Genomic DNA, 26833 nt, shown 5'->3' with positions numbered 1-26833 from the left:
TTAATTAAGAAATAAACAAAAACTCGATTTCAACTAGATAAAATAATATGCATTTAAGTGCCATGTAAGTAAGTATATCTTTCTGTGTGAGTGTTTCAGGTGCATGGAATTTAATACCTTAATGTCAAACTGTATTAAATAAAAAATTAACGTGAGAACAAATTATGTAATTGTTTTTTACATCACAGGCTGTTTACAAGAACATCTTTGTTGCCACCGCTAGGGTCTGTTTTTATTTTAAAGAACCATGTTCGTGCAACACCACACAGGACCAGACAACAACCGATGCCTCGCCGAGTATGTACATATTAAGTAGAATTGAAAATAATTTATATTTATACCCCCCTGCTCCACCATGTTATAACTGCTGAGTTGTATATGTGTACCACAGTTATGCAGTGAGAGGGTAGATGTTACGCTGAGTGAGTGTCTTTGGTTATTTGATCCAATACCATTTTATCTTAATCACTACCATTTGATTATGTTTAGCTATGCTACAGTATATCTTGAGACACGACGACATCAACGCTCACGAAGGATTTGACAGAACGACATCCGTTACTAACTCTATTTATTGCACAATAGAAATGGACATCGGGCAGCTTGGATAAACGATACTACAACTAGACAACCTAACTCTAACATAACACGGACAAGACTAACTTCAATCTTCTTCCCTGGCAACAACGAACTCACACTAAAACGTCACTTTCTTGCGTACAGCGTCACACACTCACTCGTTCAATATACGGCCGCACCATCAATCATGCGCACCCATTGCCCTAGTCAAACATGCATCATAACACCTTGCCAAGAAAATATATATGCTTTGCCAAGTGTGTACACATTAACTACAACAGATTAAACAAATATGCCTTGCCATGTATGTACATTATTATTTAAAAGTCCATGTGCGCTCTCTCTCTCTCTCTCTCTCTCTCTCTCTCTCTCTCTCTGTGTGTGTGTGTGTGTGTGCGTGTGTGTGTGTGTGTATTTTTCGAGACTATGAGATCAGTATCTTCAGCAACATATGGAGAACTGAAAGATACGGATGTACGTTGAAAATTTTTTCGATGTACTAAATGTATAAACTAAATTTTATACTTAAAGTGCGTGAATACACAAGATAAAATCACAGGAATAATACTGGATACATTTAAATTGAAGTTCTAAAAGTTTCGTGGCGACGGGATGTAAATTGTAATAATGCATAAAGGAAAAACGTACAAAAAAAATCCATAAACAAACCCACAAATAAGATTACTTTGATTTATATTATAATATATGTATATATATTTATAATGTCTACTTTTATGTATGTTCTTTTAGGTCAGACTTTAATTTCTTCAACATCCACACTCACCCCACCGTCAACGGAAACATCCCCTCCATCAACTCAACTGACACAAACATCCGTTCTTACCCCACAGTCAACCGAAACATCCCCTAGATCAACTCAACTGACACAAACATCCACATTCAACCAACAGTATACAGAACCATCCCCTAGATCAACTCAACTGACACAAACATCCACATTCACCCCACAGTATACAGAAACATCCCCACCATCAACTCAACTGACACAAACATCCACATTGAACCAACTGTCAACAGAAACATTCCCTCCATCAACTCAACTGACACAAACATCCACTCTTACCCCACAGTCAACAGAAACATCCCCTAGATCAACTCAACTGACACAAACATCCACTCTTACCCCACAGTCAACAGAAACAAACCCTAGATTAACTCAACTGACACAAACATCCCCTCTCACCCCAGAGTCAACAGAAACAAACCCTCCATCAACTCAATTGACACAAACATCCACATTCACCTCACAGTCAACAGAAACATCTCCTCCATCAACTCAACTGACACAAACATCCACTCTTACCCCACAGTCAACAGAAACATCCCCTAGATCAACTCAACTGACACAAACATCCACTCTTACCCCACAGTCAACAGAAACAAACCCTAGATCAACTCAACTGACACAAACATCCACTCTTACCCCACAGTCAACAGAAACATCCCCTAGATCAACTCAACTGACACAAACATCCACTCTTACCCCAGAGTCAACAGAAACATTCCCACCATCAACTCAACTGACACAAACATCCACATTCACCCCACAGTCAACCGAAACATCCCCTAGATCAACTCAACTGACACAAACATCCACATTCACCCCACAGTCAACAGAAACATCCTCACCATCAACTCAACTGACACAAACATCCACTCTTACCCCACAGTCAACCGAAACATCCCCTAGATCAACTCAACTGACACAAACATCCACATTCAACCAACAGTATACAGAACCATCCCCTAGATCAACTCAACTGACACAAACATCCACATTCACCCCACCGTCAACAGAAACATCCCCTAGATCAACTCAACTGACACAAACATCCACATTCACCCCACAGTCAACAGAAACATCCCCTCCATCAACTCAACTGACACAAACATCCACTCTTACCCCACAGTCAACAGAAACATCCCCTCCATCAACTCAACTGACACAAACATCCACATTCACCCCACAGTCAACCGAAACATCCCCTCCATCAACTCAACTGACACAAACATCCACTCTTACCCCACAGTCAACCGAAACATCCCCTCCATCAACTCAACTGACACAAACATCCACATTCACCCCACAGTCAACCGGAACATCCCCTAGATCAACTCAACTGACACAAACATCCACATTCACCCCACAGTCAACCGAAACATCCCCTAGATCAACTCAACTGACACAAACATCCACATTCACCCCACCGTCAACAGAAACATCCCTTAGATCAACTCAACTGACACAAACATCCACATTCACCCCACCGTCAACAGAAACATCCCCTCCATCAACTCAACTGACACAAACATCCACATTCACCCCACAGTCAACAGAAACATCCTCACCATCAACTCAACTGACACAAACATCCACTCTTACCCCACAGTCAACAGAAACATCCCTTAGATCAACTCAACTGACACAAACATCCACATTCACCCCACAGTATACAGAAACATCCCCTAGATCAACTCAACTGACACAAACATCAACATTCACCCCACCGTCAACAGAAACATCCCCTAGATCAACTCAACTGACACAAACATCCTCTCTTACCCCACAGTCAACAGAAACAAACCCTAGATCAACTCAACTGACACAAACATCCACTCTTACCCCACAGTCAACAGAAACATCCCCTAGATCAACTCAACTGACACAAACATCCACTCTTACCCCAGAGTCAACAGAAACATTCCCACCATCAACTCAACTGACACAAACATCCACATTCACCCCACAGTCAACCGAAACATCCCCTAGATCAACTCAACTGACACAAACATCCACATTCACCCCACAGTCAACAGAAACATCCTCACCATCAACTCAACTGACACAAACATCCACTCTTACACCACAGTCAACCGAAACATCCCCTAGATCAACTCAACTGACACAAACATCCACATTCAACCAACAGTATACAGAACCATCCCCTAGATCAACTCAACTGACACAAACATCCACATTCACCCCACCGTCAACCGAAACATCCCCTAGATCAACTCAACTGACACAAACATCCACATTCACCCCACCGTCAACCGAAACATCCCCTAGATCAACTCAACTGACACAAACATCCACATTCACCCCACCGTCAACGGAAACATCCCCTCCATCAACTCAACTGACACAAACATCCACATTCACCCCACAGTCAACAGAAACATCCTCACCATCAACTCAACTGACACAAACATCCACATTCACCCCACCGTCAACAGAAACATCCCTTAGATCAACTCAACTGACACAAACATCCACATTCACCCCACAGTATACAGAAACATCCCCTAGATCAACTCAACTGACACAAACATCAACATTCACCCCACCGTCAACAGAAACATCCCCTAGATCAACTCAACTGACACAAACATCCACATTCACCCCACAGTATACAGAAACATCCCCTAGATCAACTCAACTGACACAAACATCCACATTCACCCCACTGTCAACAGAAACATCCCCTAGATCAACTCAACTGACACAAACATCCACTCTCACCCCACAGTCAACCGAAACATCCACTAGATCAACTCAACTGACACAAACATCCACTCTCACCCCACAGTCAACCGAAACATCCACTAGATCAACTCAACTGACACAAACATCCACTCTCACCCCACAGTCAACCGAAACATCCACTAGATCAACTCAACTGACACAAACATCCACACTCACCCCACTGTCAACAGAAACATACACCCCAACACGTCATCTACCAGTAACATCGACTACATCGGTGTTTGAACCACCAATAACTTCGACACCACCTACTAAACCACTGGGGACTTCCACCACACCAGCCCATGCACAAACAGGGAGTGAAAGTTTTACAAATGCATTGCGTTTGGTAAGATTTGTTATTTTTATTCATGAAATTTAAATACATCGTCGACATTTGTATGGTGAAAATAAATAACTGCTACTTTTTCCATTCTGTTTTATGTAGGCCTACATTTAACTGTGGATTTTTTTCTTGTGCAATATTATTTTCGTATGTAATTTGGTTTAAGCTAAAGAATGAAGTCTATTATATTTAAAGCCTCTTTATAAAGACCATAATTAGTAACATTTTAAATAGAATAACTTCATTTTATAATTTTATTATTTCCGAAATTAAGTTAAAAATGTGAAACAGGCCGTTTTCCAACGGGAATCCAGATTATGTAAAATTACTACCCCACACAGCATAAAATGTCCATAAGGCCGTCGTTATCGAATGGTTTTTAAAAAATGGTATCAGAACCCGCTATAGTACAATCTTTTTAGGCGGGACAGAATACTTGTTTTTAATAGTTTATTTACTGATTAAAAAAAACAGTCGTTTTGTCGAGCGAGAAAATACCCTCATTCCTTGAACATTGAATGAGAGTTTGAAACTTTGACTCGCCTGTAGGTTCTATCAAACTAGCTATTCACAAGGGACAAAAGCCTTAGCCTTCCCTCCCTCCCCCCCCCCCCCCCCCCCCCCCCCCACACACACACAATCTAAAATATTTTAGATTTAAAAATTATGGTTTTTTTTTTAAAAAATAGCTATACTCTTTCAAATTTTAATTGTGCTGTGAAATGCAGTTTGAATCAAATTGATTAGAGGATATATTTCCCAATACAAAAAAAAAAGATTGATATTTGAAAAAGGCTAATAATAGCCGAACAAATCTTTTACATCTCTACATTGCACTTAACTTAAAAAACGCTTACTTTTAATTTTTTTCATGCAATTGAAACCGCGTAAAAGAAACGTTCTAAATAGTCATTGCAAGTCGTAATTAGGTAACCTTAAATAATCTCTAGAACGTAGGTCACGCTTCCCCCCCCCCCCCCCCCTTTACACACGTCGAACAAATTGCCCTTACTCGCTAATACACTCTTACAAATGGGTGAATTGGTGGGGGGGGGGCGGGGGGGGATAAACCCGTGGGTTTCACCATGTGCTTAGCAGCTTGCAAGATGGGTTAACTACTGCTTGATTCTTCATCCTGGCGAGCTAGCAGTACTTAGTGGTGGTCTGACTGGCTTAAAAGCAGTGTTTCTTCCAAACTTTTTTCTCCGGGGGGGGGGGGGGCACTTGAAATCTTCAGGGGGGGGGGGGGGCGGTAAACTTTCTTCGGGGGGGGGGGGCGGACACTGTTAAAAGTATATATTTTCTATATAAATTACATAAATTTCATTTCGTTCGGGGTGTGGGGGCGGTAAAAAATTTTCGGGGTGGCTTCGCCCCCCCCCCCCCCCGAGGAGATGCCTGGAAGAAACTCTGCTTAAAAGCAGTACTTAATGTTAAAGTCTGACTAGCTTTAAAGCAGTACTGATCAATGCTGGTCTGACTTAATGATGAGGTTTTTAGCTTTAAAGCAGTACTTGATGTTGAAATCTGACTAGCTTTAAAGCAGTACTAAAGCCGATTAGTTAAAGCTTACTCGTAAAAAAAAAAGATGTGTATAAAACTTACATAAATGATTTTATTATTTATTAATTAATCAATCTAAAAAAAAATCGCTGCTTTTGTAATGTTTTCCTAGATCTATATCCTTTCTCGTAAACATTAAAGATATTGAAAATTGAAGTTTAAGATTGCTTTAATTTATTTATTAGGCCAAGTAAACAGTACAATATCTCTACTCAACGAGAATTGCCTGTGTAGCGCGCATCTAAGAAGACTATAGCGCCAACACATGTGTTGCATAAATTACTGGCAGCGACCGTCTTTTTCTCCCCTCTAAGGCTATGCCGCCGGTGTATAAACCCCAGCCCCAGCCGTCTCGGATGACACCCCGCTCTCGGCGCGAGTTTTTTACTCTTACCGGTGAACTTTTCTACTGGTTTTGTGCTAAACTACCCCACAAAATTCAAGATTAAAACTTCCTACGATCTGCTAAATTTCTAATAATTATATCATATAAACTACAGGCAATTCACTTTACAAAGCTTATATATATATATATATATATATATATATATATATATATATATATATATATATATATATATATATATATATATATATATATATATATAAGTTTTTCTTTAACAATATTTCCGCAAATATTTATCGCAAAGTACAACTAATTAAAGTAGATTTACTTAATATTGAATTCTTCCGAACTAATGCTTATAGGTATTCTAATTAAAGATCTAGCTTTGTCAATTTTTAAGCACGAAAAGTATTAACTTTTAAGTTATGAATTTTTTTTCTGGTCACACTATGCACAATTGACTGAATTCACGACACTATTGTAGGCTGACCAATTGGCTAACTCAATAGTGGGTGCTACAGAAGTGAGCAGAATGATATGCTCTATAGCCCAAAACCTCAACTCTAGCGTGTATTCCAACTTCTCAAGACCACCTGCCGACGTACTACATCTTTTTGATATCTTGGCCCTCAAACTGAAAGAGACGGGAGTAATAATCGAGTCAGATGTCTTGGAGGTAACGAAAAAATCTATTCAACTTCTTAATCTGTAATGAGCTAAAAATATTTCAAAAATGTCATTTATTAAGTTTTTTTTGTTTTTAGAGATTGTTATCATCAGTGTTTCTTTCGGTCCTTTTATTCTTCGGGCTGGAGAGAATTTTGGTGAATTGGTAGTTCTTTAAAAAAAAATTCATGGGGGGGGGGGGGAGGGAGGGGGGAGAGGAGGGAGAGCGGCAGAGGGGACACTGCCAAATATATGCCTGTAAGAAACCCTGGTTCTCATCGCCTACTATTTCGGAAACCGCTCAAAAGTTGATCAGTGTTTCTTCCAGACTTTTTTCTCGGGGGGGGGGCACTTGATATTTTAGGGGGGGGGGTCAACATTTTCCGGGGGGGGGGGGATATGTTTTCTATATAAATTCCATTTCGTTCGGGGGTATGGTTGCCAGATACCTTTTCCGAAAATACTGGACACCTTTCCATCCTTCCCTTCTCAGGTATGCCGCAAAGCAGAAGAAGGGGGGGAGGTAACAGAGTATTATTCATATACTTGTCCAGTATTTATATTTATTTTATCCTGGACAGTCTGCTCAAATACTGGACTGTCCAGTTCAAAACTGGACACCTGGCAACCCTATTCGGGGGGGGGGGCGGTAGACTTTCTTCGGGGCGAAGAAACTCCGAAGTTGATATGGATCTAAGATTTTGATATAATACTTATATATGAAATTTCATCAACCTTGCTGTAACGGTACTCAAGTTATCGTGTTTACAGACACACAGACACACACAACCCTCCCCTCCCTCCCCCCCCCCCCCCCCCCACACACACGGACATACAGACAAGATTGTAAAACTATGTTTGTCCGACTCATGGAGATGTAAAACGTCGAAATTTGCCTAAATCTCGTGTTTGTTTGTTTTTTTTTTTTTTTTTTTTTTTTTTTTTTTTTTTTTTGCACTAGTAGATCTACAAGACTTTCTCTATACTGCGTAGATCTAGATCTACGAGAAAGTAAAAAGGTGTAGGCACTATTGAGTCTATTTGTTATTAGGCCTATTAAATTTGGCCTTAGTAAATGGAATTGCAAAAAAACCTGAACAACAGGATACTTAGTCAAGTGGATAATGCCAAAACATGGGTTTGAACATGAAAGAAAGCGTTTTATTTTAATTTTAATATAAATAAATATATGCCTATGGCGATTATTTGTTTAGTTAATATTTAAAAAAGGAGATGTAGAAGATCTAATAGAGTTCTAGAGAGATCTAGAATCTAGATCTAATACTTTTTTGTGTATGCCTAGTCAAACATTTGTAGATCTATTTGGATTTGTAAATTTAAAATGTAATTTTTCTTACATTTCTTTTTAAATATTTTTAATGAAAAAACGGCATTGCCGCAATATTCCGCAACAATAATATTGCGGCAGTATAAAGTATAAATCCATTAATTAATGTCCATTATACATAATTAGTGATTTATTAGTAATAGGCCTATGCCTAATTTTTTAATCATTTTTTCTTAGTTTAGTTTTTGGTATGTTGTCTCAGATGTTTTTTTGTTTTTTTTTTTGAGATTTTTGATTTTGTTCATTCTAATTCTACTATGCCTATTAGTATTAGTATTAATTATCTAATATTAATTTAATATTAAGTTTACATTTTCCCTCTGTTTTTTTTTATAAATATCTAGATCTACAATTTTTGCTTATTATATAATATATATAGATCTATAGGCCTAATAACTATACTCAACAATTTTGATTTTGTTTTGTTTAGGTTTTTGGGATGGTCGCTGACAGCCTGGCCAGTACTACTCGAAGTAAAAACAATGAAGACACTGACAGTCAAGATGATGACATGGCGGCCAAGTTGATGCTTTCTCTAGAAACTGTGGTTAAAGCAAGTCTGAACTCGTTTAAGGATAGAAAATCAGAAATGATATTCTCTAAGATATGTACGTAGATTTGTAAATAAATATTAAATGATAATAATAATAAAATCAAATATTTATATTAGAAAAACAGCGTGTTCTACATGAGATTATTGATTAAGGACAAATATTTTTTAGCGCAATTTCCATACGGACAATTGCGATTATTAACTCGTCATTTCTGGATGTATGGATGGATGGATGGATGTGTGTCCGCAGCTTTAAGTGGTATCTCCTCCTCAACGAAGCAATATCGAGGACTAGTTCCAAAAGCAAAAATGTTAAGCAAGTTCCAAGGATGATTGTGGGCCAAAAAAATTCCAGGAATTCCTATCTGGATTTCCCGGAAAAGCCAAAAAACCTCGAACAAATGCAGTTTTTGCTCCATATCTCGGCAACCAGACCACTTAGCGACTTGAAACATTTACCAATCGATTCCTGCCATAATTTAGACCAATATTGCAGAAGAAAGTTTTCAAAAATATCCTTTCGTTCGGTCACAAAAAATTAATTAAGAACATTTAAACTGAGTGCCGTGTAGGTTTTTAGCGCAAAGCTGAGGTTCGAAAGGATTTTTCCATAGCGAATGAGGGGAGGTTCGAAAGGATTTTTTTTTTCGACTGATACGGGAGGCTAGCCTATCGCAACGTGGGATCGTTCGCGTCACTGCGCGCGGCAAGACAGAGAGAGAGAGGCGAGCTATGCGTCGCTCGTTTTTTTTCCACGTGATTTAAAATTGTTATGGATAACATAAGGAAATTGCGCTTAAATTGTCACTAGACTTTTTAATAACTTGTTTTCTTAATCTCAAGGTTTTGTGGTCAAACGACACAATGGTTTAATTGCTAATTAGTGATTAGGCCCATGTCTTTATTGCTTTTACGTTTATAGGCCCATAGATTATTTTAAATTGTGTGCATCCAAGTCTTAATTATTTAATCGAGTCCAGCGCTTTTCTTTATTGCCGATTTTTAATTAGCTAAAGTTAAAGTGTAAAAGTTGATTTTACTGAATTGAAACAAATTACTACACACTGTTTTAGTCCTGTTTTTCCTCTCATTATACACTTTACAGCAACTTCCCTTTAAGGTGTCTGACTAAAATCCTACTAACACATTCAACCTTGGAGGAAAAATACATAAACACACAGGATTAAACTCAACTAAAAAACTCAACATCCTAGGTGTTCTAAACTATTCTAACCTAATATTCAAATAACTCATAACAAAAAGTCCCATGGTTTTAATGGTTTACAAATACAGGTTTTAACTGGATTATAGACCCAGGATTTTTTTTTTTTAAAGAACCAGGGTTTTGTCAAATTATAGATCCATGGGTCTAACAAGGGTTTTAACTTTTTTTTAAATATTTTATAATTCACCCACATTTTCAATTTTATTAAATTTTACTGTTGATATAGATCTAGGGTTTTTTGTCTGCCAAATTGCATTTGGCTGGTAGGGACAAGATTTTTGACTTTTTAAAATGAAAATTGAGCAAAATTGTTGTGAAAATTTAGAAAAATGATAGTAAATTTTGATCTTCACATTGATGTATTAAAGTTTTCACAATTCAATAAAAATTGAATAACATAACAATTGAATAATATTTTTGGTAAAGTTGACCTACCTCAGGAGTCTCCAAACTTTTCAGTCCGAGGGCTGCATTAACTATCAAATTTCAGTTCGGGGGCCAGTTTCCTCCAGGCATGTTTGATTTTTCTGGGCAAAGTTCCTCAGCCATCACTAACTAACGATTTTTCCAAGGACAAAAAAATCTCAGCGGGCCGGATGCGAGGACTTCACGGGCCGCATCCGGCCCGCGGGCCGTAGTTTGGAGACCCCTGACCTAGCTAGCCAAGTTAACACTACAGTAGTTGTTACTTTTCATTTGGAAATATCCCTTTGCTGGAAACAACTCAAATAGAATTTTAGAAAATAATTGCAACATTTAAAAAATAAAATATATCCATGGGGCTGGAGGTGAGGTTGATGAAATGTGATGTCATTTATATCAGAAGGGGTTCTGAGTGTTTGTCACTATGATAAAGAAGGGGGGGGGGTTTACAAATCTGTGTTTAAAATAGAAACATGTATGACAGCATGACCCCCACCCTCAGCGTCTTTTATCTGGTTCCAATAGTCTAAGAAACTTAATTCAAATTTTATACAATTTTCCTTACGAAACTTAGTATAATTTATGCTGGTAAATACTATAATCATTCAAGAAATATAATTATGTTTATTTATTCCTCATTCTTGCTGAAACTCACAGTCATTGGACGTTATTCTGGATCACTGATGTTTCCAAATGGAGATCTTATAAGTAAAGGCTCTTGGGCACCAAAATCTGAGAACCAAATATACATAACAATGGAGAACAAAGGAGGTATTATAACATTTTAGGTTTTGTTTTAATAACTAGTATTTGCTATGTTTTTTTTTTCAAAATGCACTATCAGTAGCGTACGCAGGGGGGGAGCAGGGGGAGCGGCCGCTCCCCCTCTGGCCATTTTCAGCAAAGTGGCGCCTTTTTGGAAACTTTTTAAACTCACAGTTTTAAACAATATTTGTTAAAAAAATATTTTTGGTCGGCACATCTAAGTAAATCACAAGATTTCTTTTCATGCAGCAATTAAGCATTAATGTACTAGTCTAGTAGTGCCTACGTTTACAACACGTATTAACAGCTGCATCAGTTTGCCATTCTAAAAATAACCATTACGATGCATTGCAATGTTTAAAAAACCTCTACGGTAGTACCACTTGGCAAGAGGGGTGTTAAGTTTAAGGCAACTGTATAATGTATTTGCCTACGAATAATTGAAATAGAAAATGTTATACATAAAACTTCACACATAATTACTTTATATATACAGTTTGAATCGTGTGATTAATTTTTAAAAAAAAATTACAATACAAAAACAAATACAACTGATGTGGCATCTCTATTTAAAAAAATTAAATTTACTTATGAGCAAACTGCGTAGTGGTGGGGAAATTTTGACAAGTAGTAGTACTCTTACAGTTTGGGCGATAGTTATTACGATTACAAATTATATGAAACAGTTACAACCCCCCTCCCCCATGAACCCCTCTGTAAAAAAATGTTGTCATAATACCACTGCTACTTATTCAAATCTATTTCTGTAATATATATTTGTGTAATATATATATTTGTGTAATATATATGTATGTTTAGAACAGTCATCTAAAAACTGACGTTATGTTCACTCTGAGTTGGTTATCTCTCCCCCCCCCCCCCCCCCCCCACACACACACCTCACCACCACAATTGTGTAGAGCGACATTAATGTCACACCTAGGTATACACTGGGTTGGATAATTGACCTAAAAAGAACGGATAGTGTTGAATGAAGTTGACCCCCCCCCCCAACCCATCCCGAACAGATCTGTTAAGTACATGTAGAAAAACACGTAATGATGTACCAAAGTACCATGCCGTCTGAAAATTAGCTTTTTAAGCGTAAAACTCTGTGAATATTGTTTTTGCAATTACCAGTAAAAAGGTGTGTGATCAATACAGTGATCTAACCCATACAAATCACTATGTTAAAAATTGATCTTTGAAGAACACAAAGAAGCCGTAGTTAATTAAAATATATGATCTTAACTAATAGACAGATACTTAGTTTAATATAGGATGTTATTCCGAATGTATTCTAATTTATTGAAAAGCGTGGTTTTATACCAACTCTGATTTTATAAACTTTCATTATGCTGTAATACCTTAGCATTTATGATGACGATATATTAAATTCTGATTATAGACAAAAACATTTTGTAAATACGAATAGTGTTAAACAATTTCATTATATTCTAAAGTCATTATTTATTTGTTTTGACATTTATAATTAAATGTGTAGATATATACATATTTATATTAGGAGAGTGATTATTTCCCCTATTTCACTTGTCTTTTAAATAATTTCACAGGAATTATTATTTAAGAATTTTTTTTACAAGACTTACAAAACAGACTGTGTTACGTTAATTGTTTTTGGTTATAGTGTATATATATATATATATATATATATATATATATATATATATATATATATATATATATATATATATATATATATATATATATATATAAAATACACGTATATAGAACGTGTTAAAAATTCGGCGCCTGTTTTTGCTCTTTTCGCTCCCCCTACAACGAAAACCTGGATACGCCTCTGTGCACTATAAACTTCATGTAGTCAGTTAAAATAAACTTGGGCTGATAAGGATTGATAGCCGGAGACAGCAATTCTCCTAGGAAAACAACTCCAGAATCAAACAACTGCTGCCTTGTAGTTGTAGTTTGTTCTTGGTTGGACAAAGGCTATGGAAGCAAATCCAGAAAGAAAAGCAGGCTGAAACCGGAGTCAACAGCATAACATGTTGACACGTAATAAAAAAGAAGAATTAAAATTAATTAAAAATGTGAGTCTCCCTCAGCAACTCTTCTATACTGGCGCTGCTATTGTTGACTTTATAGATAGTATTGGGTGATGGTTTGGGGTTTAGGATTTCTTAGGACAAACGGAATCCTTAATATTACAATGCCTACATATGCATTGGTTACCACGGTCACTTATGTTTTGCTAAAACAACCAAGTATATGCCTTAGTAACATGATCCCATTATAATTACTTATGAATGAATAAAAAACAGTAGCACAACAATGCACAACATTCAGCAAATATAATACAGCCAAAAAAACAATGTAGAATTAAAAACTCATCTAATATTGCTATTATTAAATTTATAAATGCCCAAATATGCTTTTTTCATGGCCACTATATATAATAAGTATCAATTACATTTTAATAATACTATCTATCAAGAATGTTTTTGTTTAAAATATGAAGTAGGAGAGAAAAAAACAGTATAAAACTGTGTAGATTTCTTCAAAATGTTTATGAATAGTTGTGTCGTTTGGGAATAAATTTTGCCATTTATCCATGTTTGATAATGTTTGGCACATTTTATAACAGTTATTGAGTGATCTATTTATTCAGGCCACATACCCATACCCAAACACTCAGAGTGAGTTTATAGATTTTAGATTATATCCTATGCTGATTACAGAAAATTTGGTAAGAATATTTGGTCAGCAAAAAGTTGATTCACATTTACAATGTTTAAAAAAACGTTAAGTTCAAAACTATTTAAAAAATATTTGTAATTCAACAAACAACTATAGAACTGATGTAGTAAACAAAAAATTTATAATTTTTGCATAGTCGTCCAATCACCCAGTTTATTTTACACAGTTTAAGGCCCAGCGATTAAAAAAGTATATAGAAAATGTGAAAGTATTTTATTATTTGTCAGCAAATAAAATAAGCTGAATAAATAGGACACAAAAATACTTATAAATGTTTACATAACTGGTTAAAACTATTTGTTTCAGAATACGAAAAGTTTTCCATCATCATTTACAGACTGTCTGATAATTTCATCATTCCAAGGATGGCCAGAGCTGGGTATAGTATCTCTATTTTCTTTCTAATTTCTTGAAAACAATTTTAATTGAAGGCTAAAATGATTAATGTATGGCTTTTGTTAAAAACAAAAAAAAAACCCACTGAAAATCATGTATGTGCCTTACTAGCATATCATATGAAAAATGTGACTTGTTTTGTTTGTTGTTGTTTTTTTTTGCTGTTCTTTAATATACTTTTAAAAGAATTGTGAATTTTATATTTAAAGAATTTATTTAACAAACCAGAATAGCAGAAAATGTTTTTTTTTGCTAAAAGGGGCTATATTTTTGCTTACAGATAAATATATACCAAATATCCTTGACATTCAGCACTGTAACAGTTTTGAAATACAAACAATACTCAGAACCACTAATATGTTGTGCTATACTCTATCAGTAAATCTTTTAAATTTTAAGGCATTTGTTTTAAGACAGTCTGTTTTTGGAATCATGGTCGATAATATTCTGTTGGGCAACAACTAAACAAAACCACAGTTTGTTGTGAGATTATTGCATACATTTCCATTGTTATCTAAATAATTACAAAAGGGATACAAAGAAATTATTAACTTTCATTACCCATTGTTTCAAATAGCGCAAACAAAAAATTCATTGGAAAGTTCCCTTTCAAGATGGTGTGCTGTGATTGTGTTCTGAGTTCCAATTCCTTATTCAGATATACATATATCTTCGGTTCTGTTTTTAAATACATTTGTAATCACTTCAACAAGAGTTTCTGCAACCATCTGTTGTATAAAATAAATACATTTGTAATCACTTCAACAAGAGTTTCTGCAACCATCTGTTGTATAAAATAAGTCCGTCTTCTCTTCCCTGGACACACCACCAGCAAACACCATAGAGCAAACATTTCCCAAAATGGGAGCCATGTCTCCCACATTAGCACTACTGCTGGGGATGTGGCAAAACCCTCACAGAAATGTACATCTAAATAAGGAATAATGCCAAAATATATTTTATTAAGTCATATTTAAATGGGACATCAATTAGGCTATAATATTGCTTATTTATTGTATATTTAACATTTAGAATTGTTCAACCACTACCATTTGAAATATAGACCGACAAGGGTTAATATGTATGCTAATAAATAGAATTAAAGTATATAATTTTCATGATTCTTTTTCCTGAGGTATTAAGCTAATCCCAGAGGATTAAGCTATACCCAGAGGAAACATTACTAGCAAAGGATGTCTAATCAAACCCCACCCTCCACACATTACTAACACGCACACCATAGACCATATGTCTAATCAAACCCCACACATTACTAACACACACCATAGACCAAATATCTAATCAAACCTCACCCTCCACACATTACTAACACACACACCATAGACCAAATATCTAATCAAACCCCACACATTACTAACACGCACACCATAGACCAAATATTTAATCAAACCCCACACATTACTAACACGCACACCATAGACCAAATATTTAATCAAACCCCACACATTACTAACACACACCATAGACCAAATATCTAATCAAACCCCACACATTACTAACACACACACCATAGACCAAATATCTAATCAAACCCCACCCTCCACACATTACTAACACACACCATAGACCATATGTCTAATCAAACCCCACACATTACTAACACGCACACCATAGACCAAATATTTAATCAAACCCCACACATTACTAACACACACACCATAGACCAAATATCTAATCAAACCCCACCCTCCACACATTACTAACACACACCATAGACCAAATATCTAATCAAACCTCACCCTCCACACATTACTAACACACACCATAGACCAAATATTTAATCAAACCCCACACATTACTAACACACACCATAGACCAAATGTATACTCAAACCCCACACATTACTAACACACACACACACACACACCATAGACCAAATATCTAATCAAACCCCACACATTACTAACACACACACCATAGACCAAATATCTAATCAAACCCCACCCTCCACACATTACTAACACACACCATAGACCAAATATCTAATCAAACCCCACACATTACTAACACACACACCATAGACCAAATGTCTAATCAAACCCCACCCTCCACACATTACTAACACACACCATAGACCATATGTCTAATCAAACCCCACACATTACTAACACACACACACACACACACACACCATAGACCAAATATTTAATCAAACCCCACACATTACTAACACACACACCATAGACCAAATGTCTAATCAAACCCCACTCTCCACACATTACTAACACACACACCATAGACCAAATATCTAATCAAACCCCACACATTACTAACACACACCATAGACCAAATATCTAATCAAACCCCACCCTCCACACATTACTAACACACACACCATAGACCAAATGTCTAATCAAACCCCACCCTCCACACATTACTAACACACACACCATAGACCAAATATCTAATCAAACCCCACACATTACTAACACACACCATAGACCAAATGTATACTCAAACCCCACTCGCCATAAATCACTACCACTTTTGCCCAGGCACCATCTAACATACATTTCATGCCCAATTAATGTTGGACAAAAACTATTTTCAGCGATATTAGGCTACCAAATGAAGGAGAAAACTTGACTGTGGGCAGCAATGTCGTTTCGGTAACTTCCCTTGGTGCTGTACAGAATGTCTCCGTTAACTTGATTTTCTCCGTCCAACAGGCAAGTCACAGCCATCCAAAGTCCATTCTATCTGTCAAACTATTGATGAATTATTTAAATTTAATAATTAATTTCATTTTTATTTTAAACATGTTGTTTATTAACAAGTGTCTGGTTTTTATTATTCCTTGCAGTCTCAATTGAACTCACCTCGGTGTGCTTTTGTTGACACCACATTTAGGTAATATTATTTTATATTGTTATATCCCATTTCTGACAGCTGTATAACAGTTGATATATTTAACTGGACTCTGTGGGTTTATCACATTAGTCCAACCGCAGTTCAAACAATTTCTTTACAGTGAAATTACAACATGCAAGTCTACAAGGTAACGCTTAAACAGCAGACCTATATCCTATAAAGTTCACATTTAGATGAATAAAACCACAGAAGAAGAAATTATTTTATCCTTGCATCCATCTTAAGTTTATCCAGTACTATTCATTATTCATTACTACAGTAATAAATACACTACATAGGGTTTGCTACATATAGAAGTACATGCAATCATGTATTTAGAATTTGTGCAGTTGCCACTGAAAAAGGATGATGTTTGTTGTAAGAAAGTAAATTTCACATTACACAACTACAGATAAGAAAGTCAGCCAATAGAAGGATAATAGTTTAATTTTTTTTTAAACACAGAGCATAGCTGGCTTTTTAAAAAAATGTATACCAGTAATTTAATAGTGGCTTCAAATGTAGTTTTAAATTGAACTATGGGATATACATTTCTTTAATTGTGTGAGCTATAAATCAAATCTACAAGCAATGCTAGCATTCAAAATCAAATTAACTGAGATAAAACTGATACACTTGTACTTTAATTAATTGGCATACAAAATCTACTTTCTATTTCAGCAAAGGGACAAACGTCTACTGGTCCGATGTAGGCTGTCGAATCGTCTCTCAAAACTTGACTCACGTGGTTTGCTCCTGCCAGCATATGACCAACTTTGCCGTCCTTCTGAGCAGGTTTAAAAATGTAAGCATTTTATTATATCTTCTCCAGATCAAGTACATATTGTAAAATTTGAAATTTATTCATCGAAAACTTTAAACTCATAAATTTGGAAAATAAGACAATAAAATTTTACTTTTATTATTTTATACTTCCCTATAGATATATAAATATACCTATTTTAAATTTTTCAAACAAAACACTCCAGGCACTGTCAAAATTTTATAGATCTAACCTCCTTTCAAGAAAAGCAGAATTTTCCTGATATTTTATAACCAAACAAGAAATACAAGAAATAAAGCACCCCCTAGATCTTTATCAGCACACACAAAACTAACAAGAATTCCATTTTTAAAAAAACCAAGTTAAAAATGATGGCTAGGATAGTGTTGTGTGTGCTTTAAATAGAGGCAGAGATGTGCAAATATGCAAAGTTTTGCCTTAATTTTTCTGTGCTAAGACAGGCATAAATGTCCATTTAAATATGGAAATATCAGGTTTTTTGTTGTCTAATATATAATGCATTGCCTACTCAAGATTGAAGAAGCATTTATAAAAAAGAGATAATTAAAATGGAATCATTCTGTACAGTCCTCTTAAATGAAATTATTTTAGACTTTATCTTAGAGGACACCAAGTGATGCATAATTGACATTAACACTCATATAACAGAAATGTAGAGTCTGCACTATGTCTAGCCACCTTTTCCTTACATTCATTTAACAGAAATGTAGAGTCTGCACTATGTCTGGCCACCTTTTCCATACATTCATATAACAGGACTGTAGAGTCTGCACTATGTCTAGCCACCTTTTCCATACATTCATATAACAGAAATGTAGAGTCTGCACTATGTCTAGCCACCTTTTCCTGGCGCGTCCTGGTTAGGAATGTATGATAGTTGTAGTACATCTAGAGCACAGATTCTCAACCTTTTTCAGTGGTGACCCATTTTTTTACTTAGGCTACAATGGAAGAAATGATTTTCTTCAAAAGCAATTTTTAAAAAAATGAATAATGTTTTTAGAATTGCTTTATTTGAAATTATCTATATAATTCTCTTCTGGGAGACACTAGAAAACAAGCTGAAACCGCGCTCCCTACCATCCCCACCCCTACATGGTCTTAGTGAGCTGTGGTTCACGTTATATTTACCTTCGTGGAGTCGGGTTTAGTGACGGCTATTAGGGGCAGATAATTTAGTTTGAAACTATTTTAAACAAGGGGGGGGGGGGGGGAAGGAAGGGGGGGGGTTATGATCCTTAACGAGCTTCTTATAGTGTTTTAAAGAAATATTTTCAGTGTCAGCATTGGTACTGTCGAATTCACAAATTATGAATTACTGAAAAGTAGAAAAAAACAACAACTAAATAGCGGCGTGTGCTATGCCACGGGCCGGCTCGTTTTTAATAAATTATTAAGGTTGTTAAAATTATGTGTTAATAACCAGCTTCAAAATGCATGGGTGAGCTTTTATTAATGCTAACCTTATGTCAATTTTCAACATGTAATTATTTTCTTTTAAATGAAGACTTGAATATGCATTTCTTTTAGATGAAGACTTGATTTTGCATTTCTTTTAAATGAAGACTTGAATATGCATTTCTTTTAGATGAAGACTTGATTTTGTATATATATATATATATATATATATATATATATATATATATATATATATATATATATATATATATATCTCTGTGTGTGTGTGTGTATATTCAACGTTTCATTAAAAGCTATTTAACTTTGTAATTTTTGTAAATTATTCCAGAGAGATGATGACCCAATACTGACCTGGATGACCAAGATAGGAATTTACATATCACTTAGCAGCTTAGTTCTTGCATCAATAATATTTTTAGTTTGCTGGAAGTACGTGCTATAGACATACCTATAAACCTGTTCTTATATTTATATATATATACGACTACACCATAACCTCAACATGTATGGCATACACTTATTTCATTATTTGTATTTATATACGTGCCGAAATTTCTTTTGTGTTACACAGAATAAATACTGTTGACTCTAGAATTTTATTTCCTAACAGGAGCATACGGAGTGACAAGAATGTTCTCCATTTAAATTTATGTGGTTGTTTGGCTGTTGGCTACATCCTGTTTTTGTTTGGGGGTGATAAAACGGAGGACAAAGTAGGTCAACATATTTGGGTGGTCTTTTGTAAATTTGCCAACAATTTAATTTTATTATTTTAATTAACACAAATTCAAGTGTGGATGTTTATATATATGGTTCCATGACAAATCATCTCAGGACAAATGATCTCAGACAAAATATCTCACTGACAGATGATCTCAAGACAAATGATCTCATGGACAAAAAATATCAGGACAAATGATCTCAGACAAAATATCTTACTGCAAAATGTGTATAGTACTTTAGATTATTTCAGTCGATTTTAACATTTAAAAAAGAAATTGACTGTCTTTAGGATTTTTACATAATTGTGAGAAAAGGTTTTTGGCATAGGTTTGTCACATTACATTGAACATGTTAAAATTGGAATTAAAAATATAATATTCGAATATTCAAAATAAGTTTTCATAGACAATGTAGGTGGGCTTGCCAATCATGAGACAATTCTACCACATTAGGTGGACAAAACTATATCAAAGGGGATTTCTCATTTATTGATGAAAGGGCTATGAAAATACACCTATGTAGCAATAAAAAACCAATTTCATATTAAGAACCTATAGACCCAAACTTCCTTTTTGAAAACTGTTTCTCGTGTTTTGCCATCAATGTGGTTAATTTAGTGCTATCATCATTTTCTTAGCCTTATGCATTTTTATGTCCAATTCTTTCATATAAATTAATATTTCTTTATAAAAAGTAAGTTTACTCAGTCTTTGGATGGTTTGTTTATTAAGCTTAAGTTATTCATGCAGTATATCTCACAATAATTATGTAAGAAGAAAAAAATCCACAATATGACATTCGATAAAAAGAAAGTTAAAATCAACTAAAATAATCCTAAATACTAAAAATATTTTCCTGTGAGATATTTTGTCTGAAATCATTTGTTCATGATATAATTTGTCCAGATATATTTTGTCCTGGTATTGTTTGTCCATAAGATATTTTGTCTGAGATCATTTTTCCTAAGATCATTTGTCCTGTCATCATATATATATATATATATATATATATATATATATATATATATATATATATATATATATATATATATAAAGTTTTATTGAAGGTTTTCAAAAAATTATATACATATATATATGTATGTATATGTATATAGTTTTTCATATTTTTTTTAATCATTCAACAGGAACTTTGTACGATGGTCGCCATTTTTTTACACTACATCTTCCTTGTAGTGTTTTGCATCATGCTAGGCGAGGGCGTCCTGATCCTCAAGACAGTCGTTTATGTGTTTGATACTTCTTCTGTTGCAATCGATATTTTGATACTGGCCTATGGTACTGTGAAAATACTAAACACTTAAAACCTAAATATAATATTTTATACACAGTAGAACAAAAGCACAATAACTCAATTTAAAATCAAAGTATAAATCTGGTTTGATATCATTGGTTGATTACACAAAGTACTGTGCATAGGAAAGCTACTAAAAAGTTTGCTAAATTAGCTGCTAACAGTTTTGGTAAATCAGATGTTATTTATATATATATATATATATTTAGTTATTTATATATATATTTATATATTTATTTATATATATATATTTATATATATACATATTTATATTTTATATATTTATATCTATATATATTGATCTATATATATATATATACATATATATACAGATAAGTTTGTGTTAACAATACTATTTTGAACTAATGATTTGACTAAAATGTTTAGGTTTCCCTACAGTGATCTTATCTGCCACTATGTATGCAACAAACTTGCGTGGCTATGGGGATGAAACATTGTAAGTAACATTTGTTTCAACTTCCATCTTTCTGTGTTTGTTTTTTTTTTATTTTGATTGCTTTAATTTAGCTGTCACTTTTACTTTTTTTTATAAATATAAATTTTGATTGCTTTAATTTAGCTGTCACTTTTACTTTCTTTTATAAATATAAATTTTGATTGCTTTAATTTAGCTGTCACTTTTACTTTCTTTTATAAATATAAATTTTGATTGCTTTAATTTAGCTGTCACTTTTACTTTCTTTTATAAATATAAATTTTGGGAAGTACTGTGATCATGCAAAAAATGAAAATTGAGATTTTACAAGTCTCAGTTTTGCAATCTGGTCTATTTCTGTATCTGTTTGTGTGTGTACGGTGGGAGAACATTCAAATATAAGTAGATCTATAAGATTGTATACACAGTACAGATCTCATAGTTTGAGTTAGGTGAGAGAACATTCAAATATAAGTAGATCTATAAGATTGTATACACAGTACAGGTCTATTGGTTTAAGTTAGGTGGGAGAACATTCAAATATAAGTAGATCTATAAGATTGTATACACAGTACAGATCTCATAGTTTAAGTTAGGTGGGAGAACATTAAAATATAAGTAGATCTAAAAGATTGTATACACAGTGCAGGTCTCATAGTTTAAGTTAGGTGGGAGAACATTAAAATATAAGTAGATCTATAAGATTGTATACACAGTACAGATCTCATGGTTGGTTTGAGTTAGGTGGGAGAACATTCAAATATAAGCAGATCTATAAGATTGTATACACAGTACAGATCTCATAGTTTAAGTTAGGTGGGAGAACATTCAAATATAAGTAGATCTATAAGATTGTATACACAGTACAGGTTTGTGCCCTACTAGCCATTGATATCTGTTACACGTGAATTATGGGCCTATTTATTTTAATGTTTTACTTGTTTGAGAAAAATAGTTATTGGTCAAAATGTGTTCTTTACTACAGGTTGAAAAATATTAGTAACAAAACAATGAAATACTTTGTATGTATAAAAACCTAATTGCTTTAAACAAAATGTTTTTTTTTAAATACAGTTGCTGGTTAAGCTCAGAAGGAGGTGTCATCTGGGCCTTTATTGCTCCTGTCATTGTCATTATGGTTGTAAGTAATACAGATTTTCTAGTTTTAATTTATTGCTTCAAATTCCCTGCCTCCAAAGCTTAGTTGTATAGGGGGGGGGGGGGGGGGGGGATATGAATTAGTAGCGACCTAAAGAACTTTGCCTGGCACTGAGGTTGGAATTTGCCTGGCTCTGAGGTTGGAATTTGCCTGGCTCTGAGGTTGGAATTTCCCTGGCGCTGAGGTTGGAATTTCCCTGGCGCTGAGGTTGGAATTTGCCTGGCACTGAGGTTGGAATTTGCCTGGCACTGAGGTTGGAATTTGCCTGGCACTGAGGTTGGAATTTGCCTGGTGCTGAGGTTGGAATTTCCCTGGCGCTGAGGTTGGAATTTGCCTGGCACTGAGGTTGGAATTTGCCTGGTGCTGAGGTTGGAATTTGCCTGGCACTGAGGTTGGAATTTGCCTGGTGCTGAGGTTGGAATTCGCCTGGCTCTGAGGTTGGAATTTGCCTGGTGCTGAGGTTGGAATTTGCCTGGCACTGAGGTTGGAATTTGCCTGGCACTGAGGTTGGAATGACTAAGTTAGTGTTGACAGCTAGTCAAGTTTGACAGACCAAAGACTATACTTTCAAAAACAAGAAATCTAGTTAACACTATGCATGACATTCTGACATGTAACTTTTAAGATTATGTGTGGGAGTTGAGGCTATACATGGTTATTGCATCATAAAAATAAACATTTAAGAAGCAAAAATGTTTTATTGACTTGCTGTATGTTTCTATTCAGATCAAGGTCCTAACAAAATAATAGCTATGAAAATAAAAATGAAATAAATAATTCAATTGTTGGAAAAAATACATTTTTCTAGAAAAAAAAACTATTAAATAAATTTAATGTAAAATTAAATATTCCTTAATAATGGTTTATCTGTAGAACAAAGAAACAATCACAAATAATTACAATAAAGGCACTGATTTTTAACCAGAATTCAAATGTATTCAGCTAAAGGAGTAATGCTATTATATCAACAGATCAATGTCATAATTCTGGTCTATGTTATAATATCAACAGACCAATGTCATAATTCTGGTCTATGTTATAATATCAACAGATTAATGTCATAATTCTGGTCTATGTTATAATATCAACAAATCAATGTCATAATTCTGGTCTATGTTATAATATCAACAGATCAATGTCATAATTCTGGTCTATGTTATAATATCAACAAATCAATGTCATAATTCTGGTCTATGTTATAATATCAACAGATCAATGTCATAATTCTGGTCTATGTTATAATATCAACAGATTAATGTCATAATTCTGGTCTATGTTATAATATCAACAGATTAATGTCATAATTCTGGTCTATGTTATAATATCAACAGATTAATGTCATAATTCTGGTCTATGTTATAATATCAACAGATTAATGTCATAATTCTGGTCTATGTTATAATATCAACAGATCAATGTCATAATTCTGGTCTATGTTATAATATCAACAGATTAATGTCATAATTCTGGTCTATGTTATAATATCAACAGATTAATGTCATAATTCTGGTCTATGTTATAATATCAACAGATTAATGTCATAATTCTGGTCTATGTTATAATATCAACAGATTAATGTCATAATTCTGGTCTATGTTATAATATCAACAGATCAATGTCATAATTCTGGTCTATGTTATAATATCAACAGATCAATGTCATAATTCTGGTCTATGTTATAATATCAACAGATCAATGTCATAATTCTGGTCTATGTTATAATGACAATGCTGAGGACAAGAGCCATGAGAGATCAATCTCACTTTAAAAGAGCGACGTAAGTTTTGATGTACATCTTGTTGAAAAGAAAGCAACTGTTTGACTGAATTATTGGGCATGAAAACAAAGCAACTGTTTGACTGTATTATTGGGCATGAAAACAAAGCAACTGTTTGTATTATTGGGCATGAAAACAAAGCAACTGTTTGACTGTATTATTGGGCTTGAATGTGTGTTAGAAATAATGAGATCAAACACTGATATCGACTGACGCTATAGCCTTAGAACAATAATGATAGATGATATGTGATTGCCACATAATGATGTTAATGACTACTTAATATAGCCACATAATGATGATAAGTGACTACTTAATACAGCCGCATAATGATGATAAGTGACTACTTAATATAGCCATATAATGATAAGTGACTGCTTAATATAGCCACATCAGGATAATAAGTGACTACTTCAAATAGACACATAATGATGATAAGTGACTACTTAATATAATCACTTAATGATGATAAGTGATTACTTAATACAGCCATCTGAAATCTTTGACAGATGATTAATGATTACTTCAAACTTCTTACCAATATTAGTAACTAAGGCCATTCCTATAACAGTATTTGTAGTTCATGTTTTACCAATATTAGAAACTAAGGCCATTCCTACAACAGTATTTGTAGTTCATGTCTTATCAATATTAGTAACTAAGGCCATTCCTATAACAGTATTTGTAGTTCATGTCTTACCAATATTAGTAACTAAGGCCATTCCTATAACAGTATTTGTAGTTCATGTCTTACCAATATTAATAACAATCCTATTCTGACAAAATTAAGAAAAATGCCATTTTTACCCAAATTATTAACCAGTGCTATGGCTCTAAGACAGTGCGTAGTAAACTTGTTACTAATGTAAATAACCAATGCCATCTTTAACCCTTAACCTAATCTTAACTTAAAATAGTGTGTTGCCACTACCTCCACTTTTTATGTAAATAGATTTTGTGTAAAAAAAAACGTTTGTGAAATAAAATCTTGTTGGTCTGATTGAAATCAATTTGATTCCAAACATAGGACAGCCATCTTTTTGTGGTAATCTAATCTTATCATTGTCTTGTAATGGAGCCTGCATGAATAGCCTAGCATACTTTAACTCCAGGTCCTACAAAATGTTATATCTAAAAAAAACAAGAACTGTCATATTGATCTTGTCGATACATATATGTTTTGGCTGGTTCACTAGGATTGTGACTTAGGCCTGTGTTAACATGCAGGCTAGTTACAAAAAAAATTTAAATTTTTTAAAAATTTCAATTGATTCCTCTAGTCTAGTGTGCCTTCATCATTATTTAGGTCAAGATCCAATGACAATGAAATGCAATATTAACATAACTAGATTTTAATCACTTAAAAAATGAATTAATTATTCCTTCATAAACATACATAAAGCCATTTATAATTACATTACAAGTTTTCATTAATGCACTGTAAAGAAGAAAATAAATAGATTTTCTTTAAATTTAAATAATATATATGAATAAATAATAAAAATAAAGCTGGGCTATATATATAAACAGTGCAGAAAAACTTGGGTCACTATAAGATCTGTTGGTGAAAAAATAGATTATAAATCTGTAATGTTTTTATCTTTTGTTTTTCAGTTCAGCAATGTGGGCTCTTCTAGTGTTGTCTGGCCTCCTAGGCACCACCTGGGTTGTGGGCGTCCTCACCCTTATTGATGACTCAGTGTACTTGCAGTACGTTTTCGTCGTCCTCACCCTTATTGATGACTCAGTGTACTTGCAGTACGTTTTCGTCGTCCTCACCCTTATTGATGACTCAGTGTACTTGCAGTACGTTTTCGTCGTCCTCACCCTTATTGA

General features: G+C 34.4%; 1 protein-coding gene across 1 annotated transcript; it reads left to right on the top strand.

Moving 5' to 3' along the window:
* Nucleotides 1–1005: 1005 nt before the first annotated feature.
* LOC131933637 (mucin-2-like) lies at nucleotides 1006–26833 on the top strand. Its single transcript, XM_059290321.1, has 17 exons — nucleotides 1006–1053; nucleotides 1431–4475; nucleotides 6866–7057; nucleotides 8826–9003; nucleotides 11254–11367; nucleotides 14407–14479; nucleotides 17069–17186; nucleotides 17321–17367; nucleotides 18049–18172; nucleotides 19920–20020; nucleotides 20202–20304; nucleotides 21459–21609; nucleotides 22013–22082; nucleotides 23136–23202; nucleotides 24912–24997; nucleotides 26612–26707; nucleotides 26794–26833. The coding sequence occupies exons 1-17, from the start codon at nucleotides 1006–1008 to the stop codon at nucleotides 26831–26833; spliced, it is 4653 nt and encodes a 1550-aa protein (XP_059146304.1).

Source organism: Physella acuta, unplaced genomic scaffold (assembly GCF_028476545.2).
Source record: "Physella acuta isolate Inbredline_101_S28 unplaced genomic scaffold, ASM2847654v3 ptg000107l, whole genome shotgun sequence".
NCBI classification, from domain to species: domain Eukaryota; kingdom Metazoa; phylum Mollusca; class Gastropoda; family Physidae; genus Physella; species Physella acuta.
This window is presented reverse-complemented; position numbering and strand designations above follow the sequence as displayed.

Excerpts from the sequence above, each read along its gene's own strand:
- LOC131933637 (XM_059290321.1), top strand. The coding sequence starts at position 1,006 with ATGAGATCAGTATCTTCAGCAACATATGGAGAACTGAAAGATACGGAT. Across the intron at positions 9,004-11,253 it reads AATGATATTCTCTAAGATAT|TCATTGGACGTTATTCTGGA; the intron begins GTACGTAGATTT and ends TGAAACTCACAG. Across the intron at positions 17,368-18,048 it reads TTTGTTGACACCACATTTAG|CAAAGGGACAAACGTCTACT; the intron begins GTAATATTATTT and ends TTTCTATTTCAG.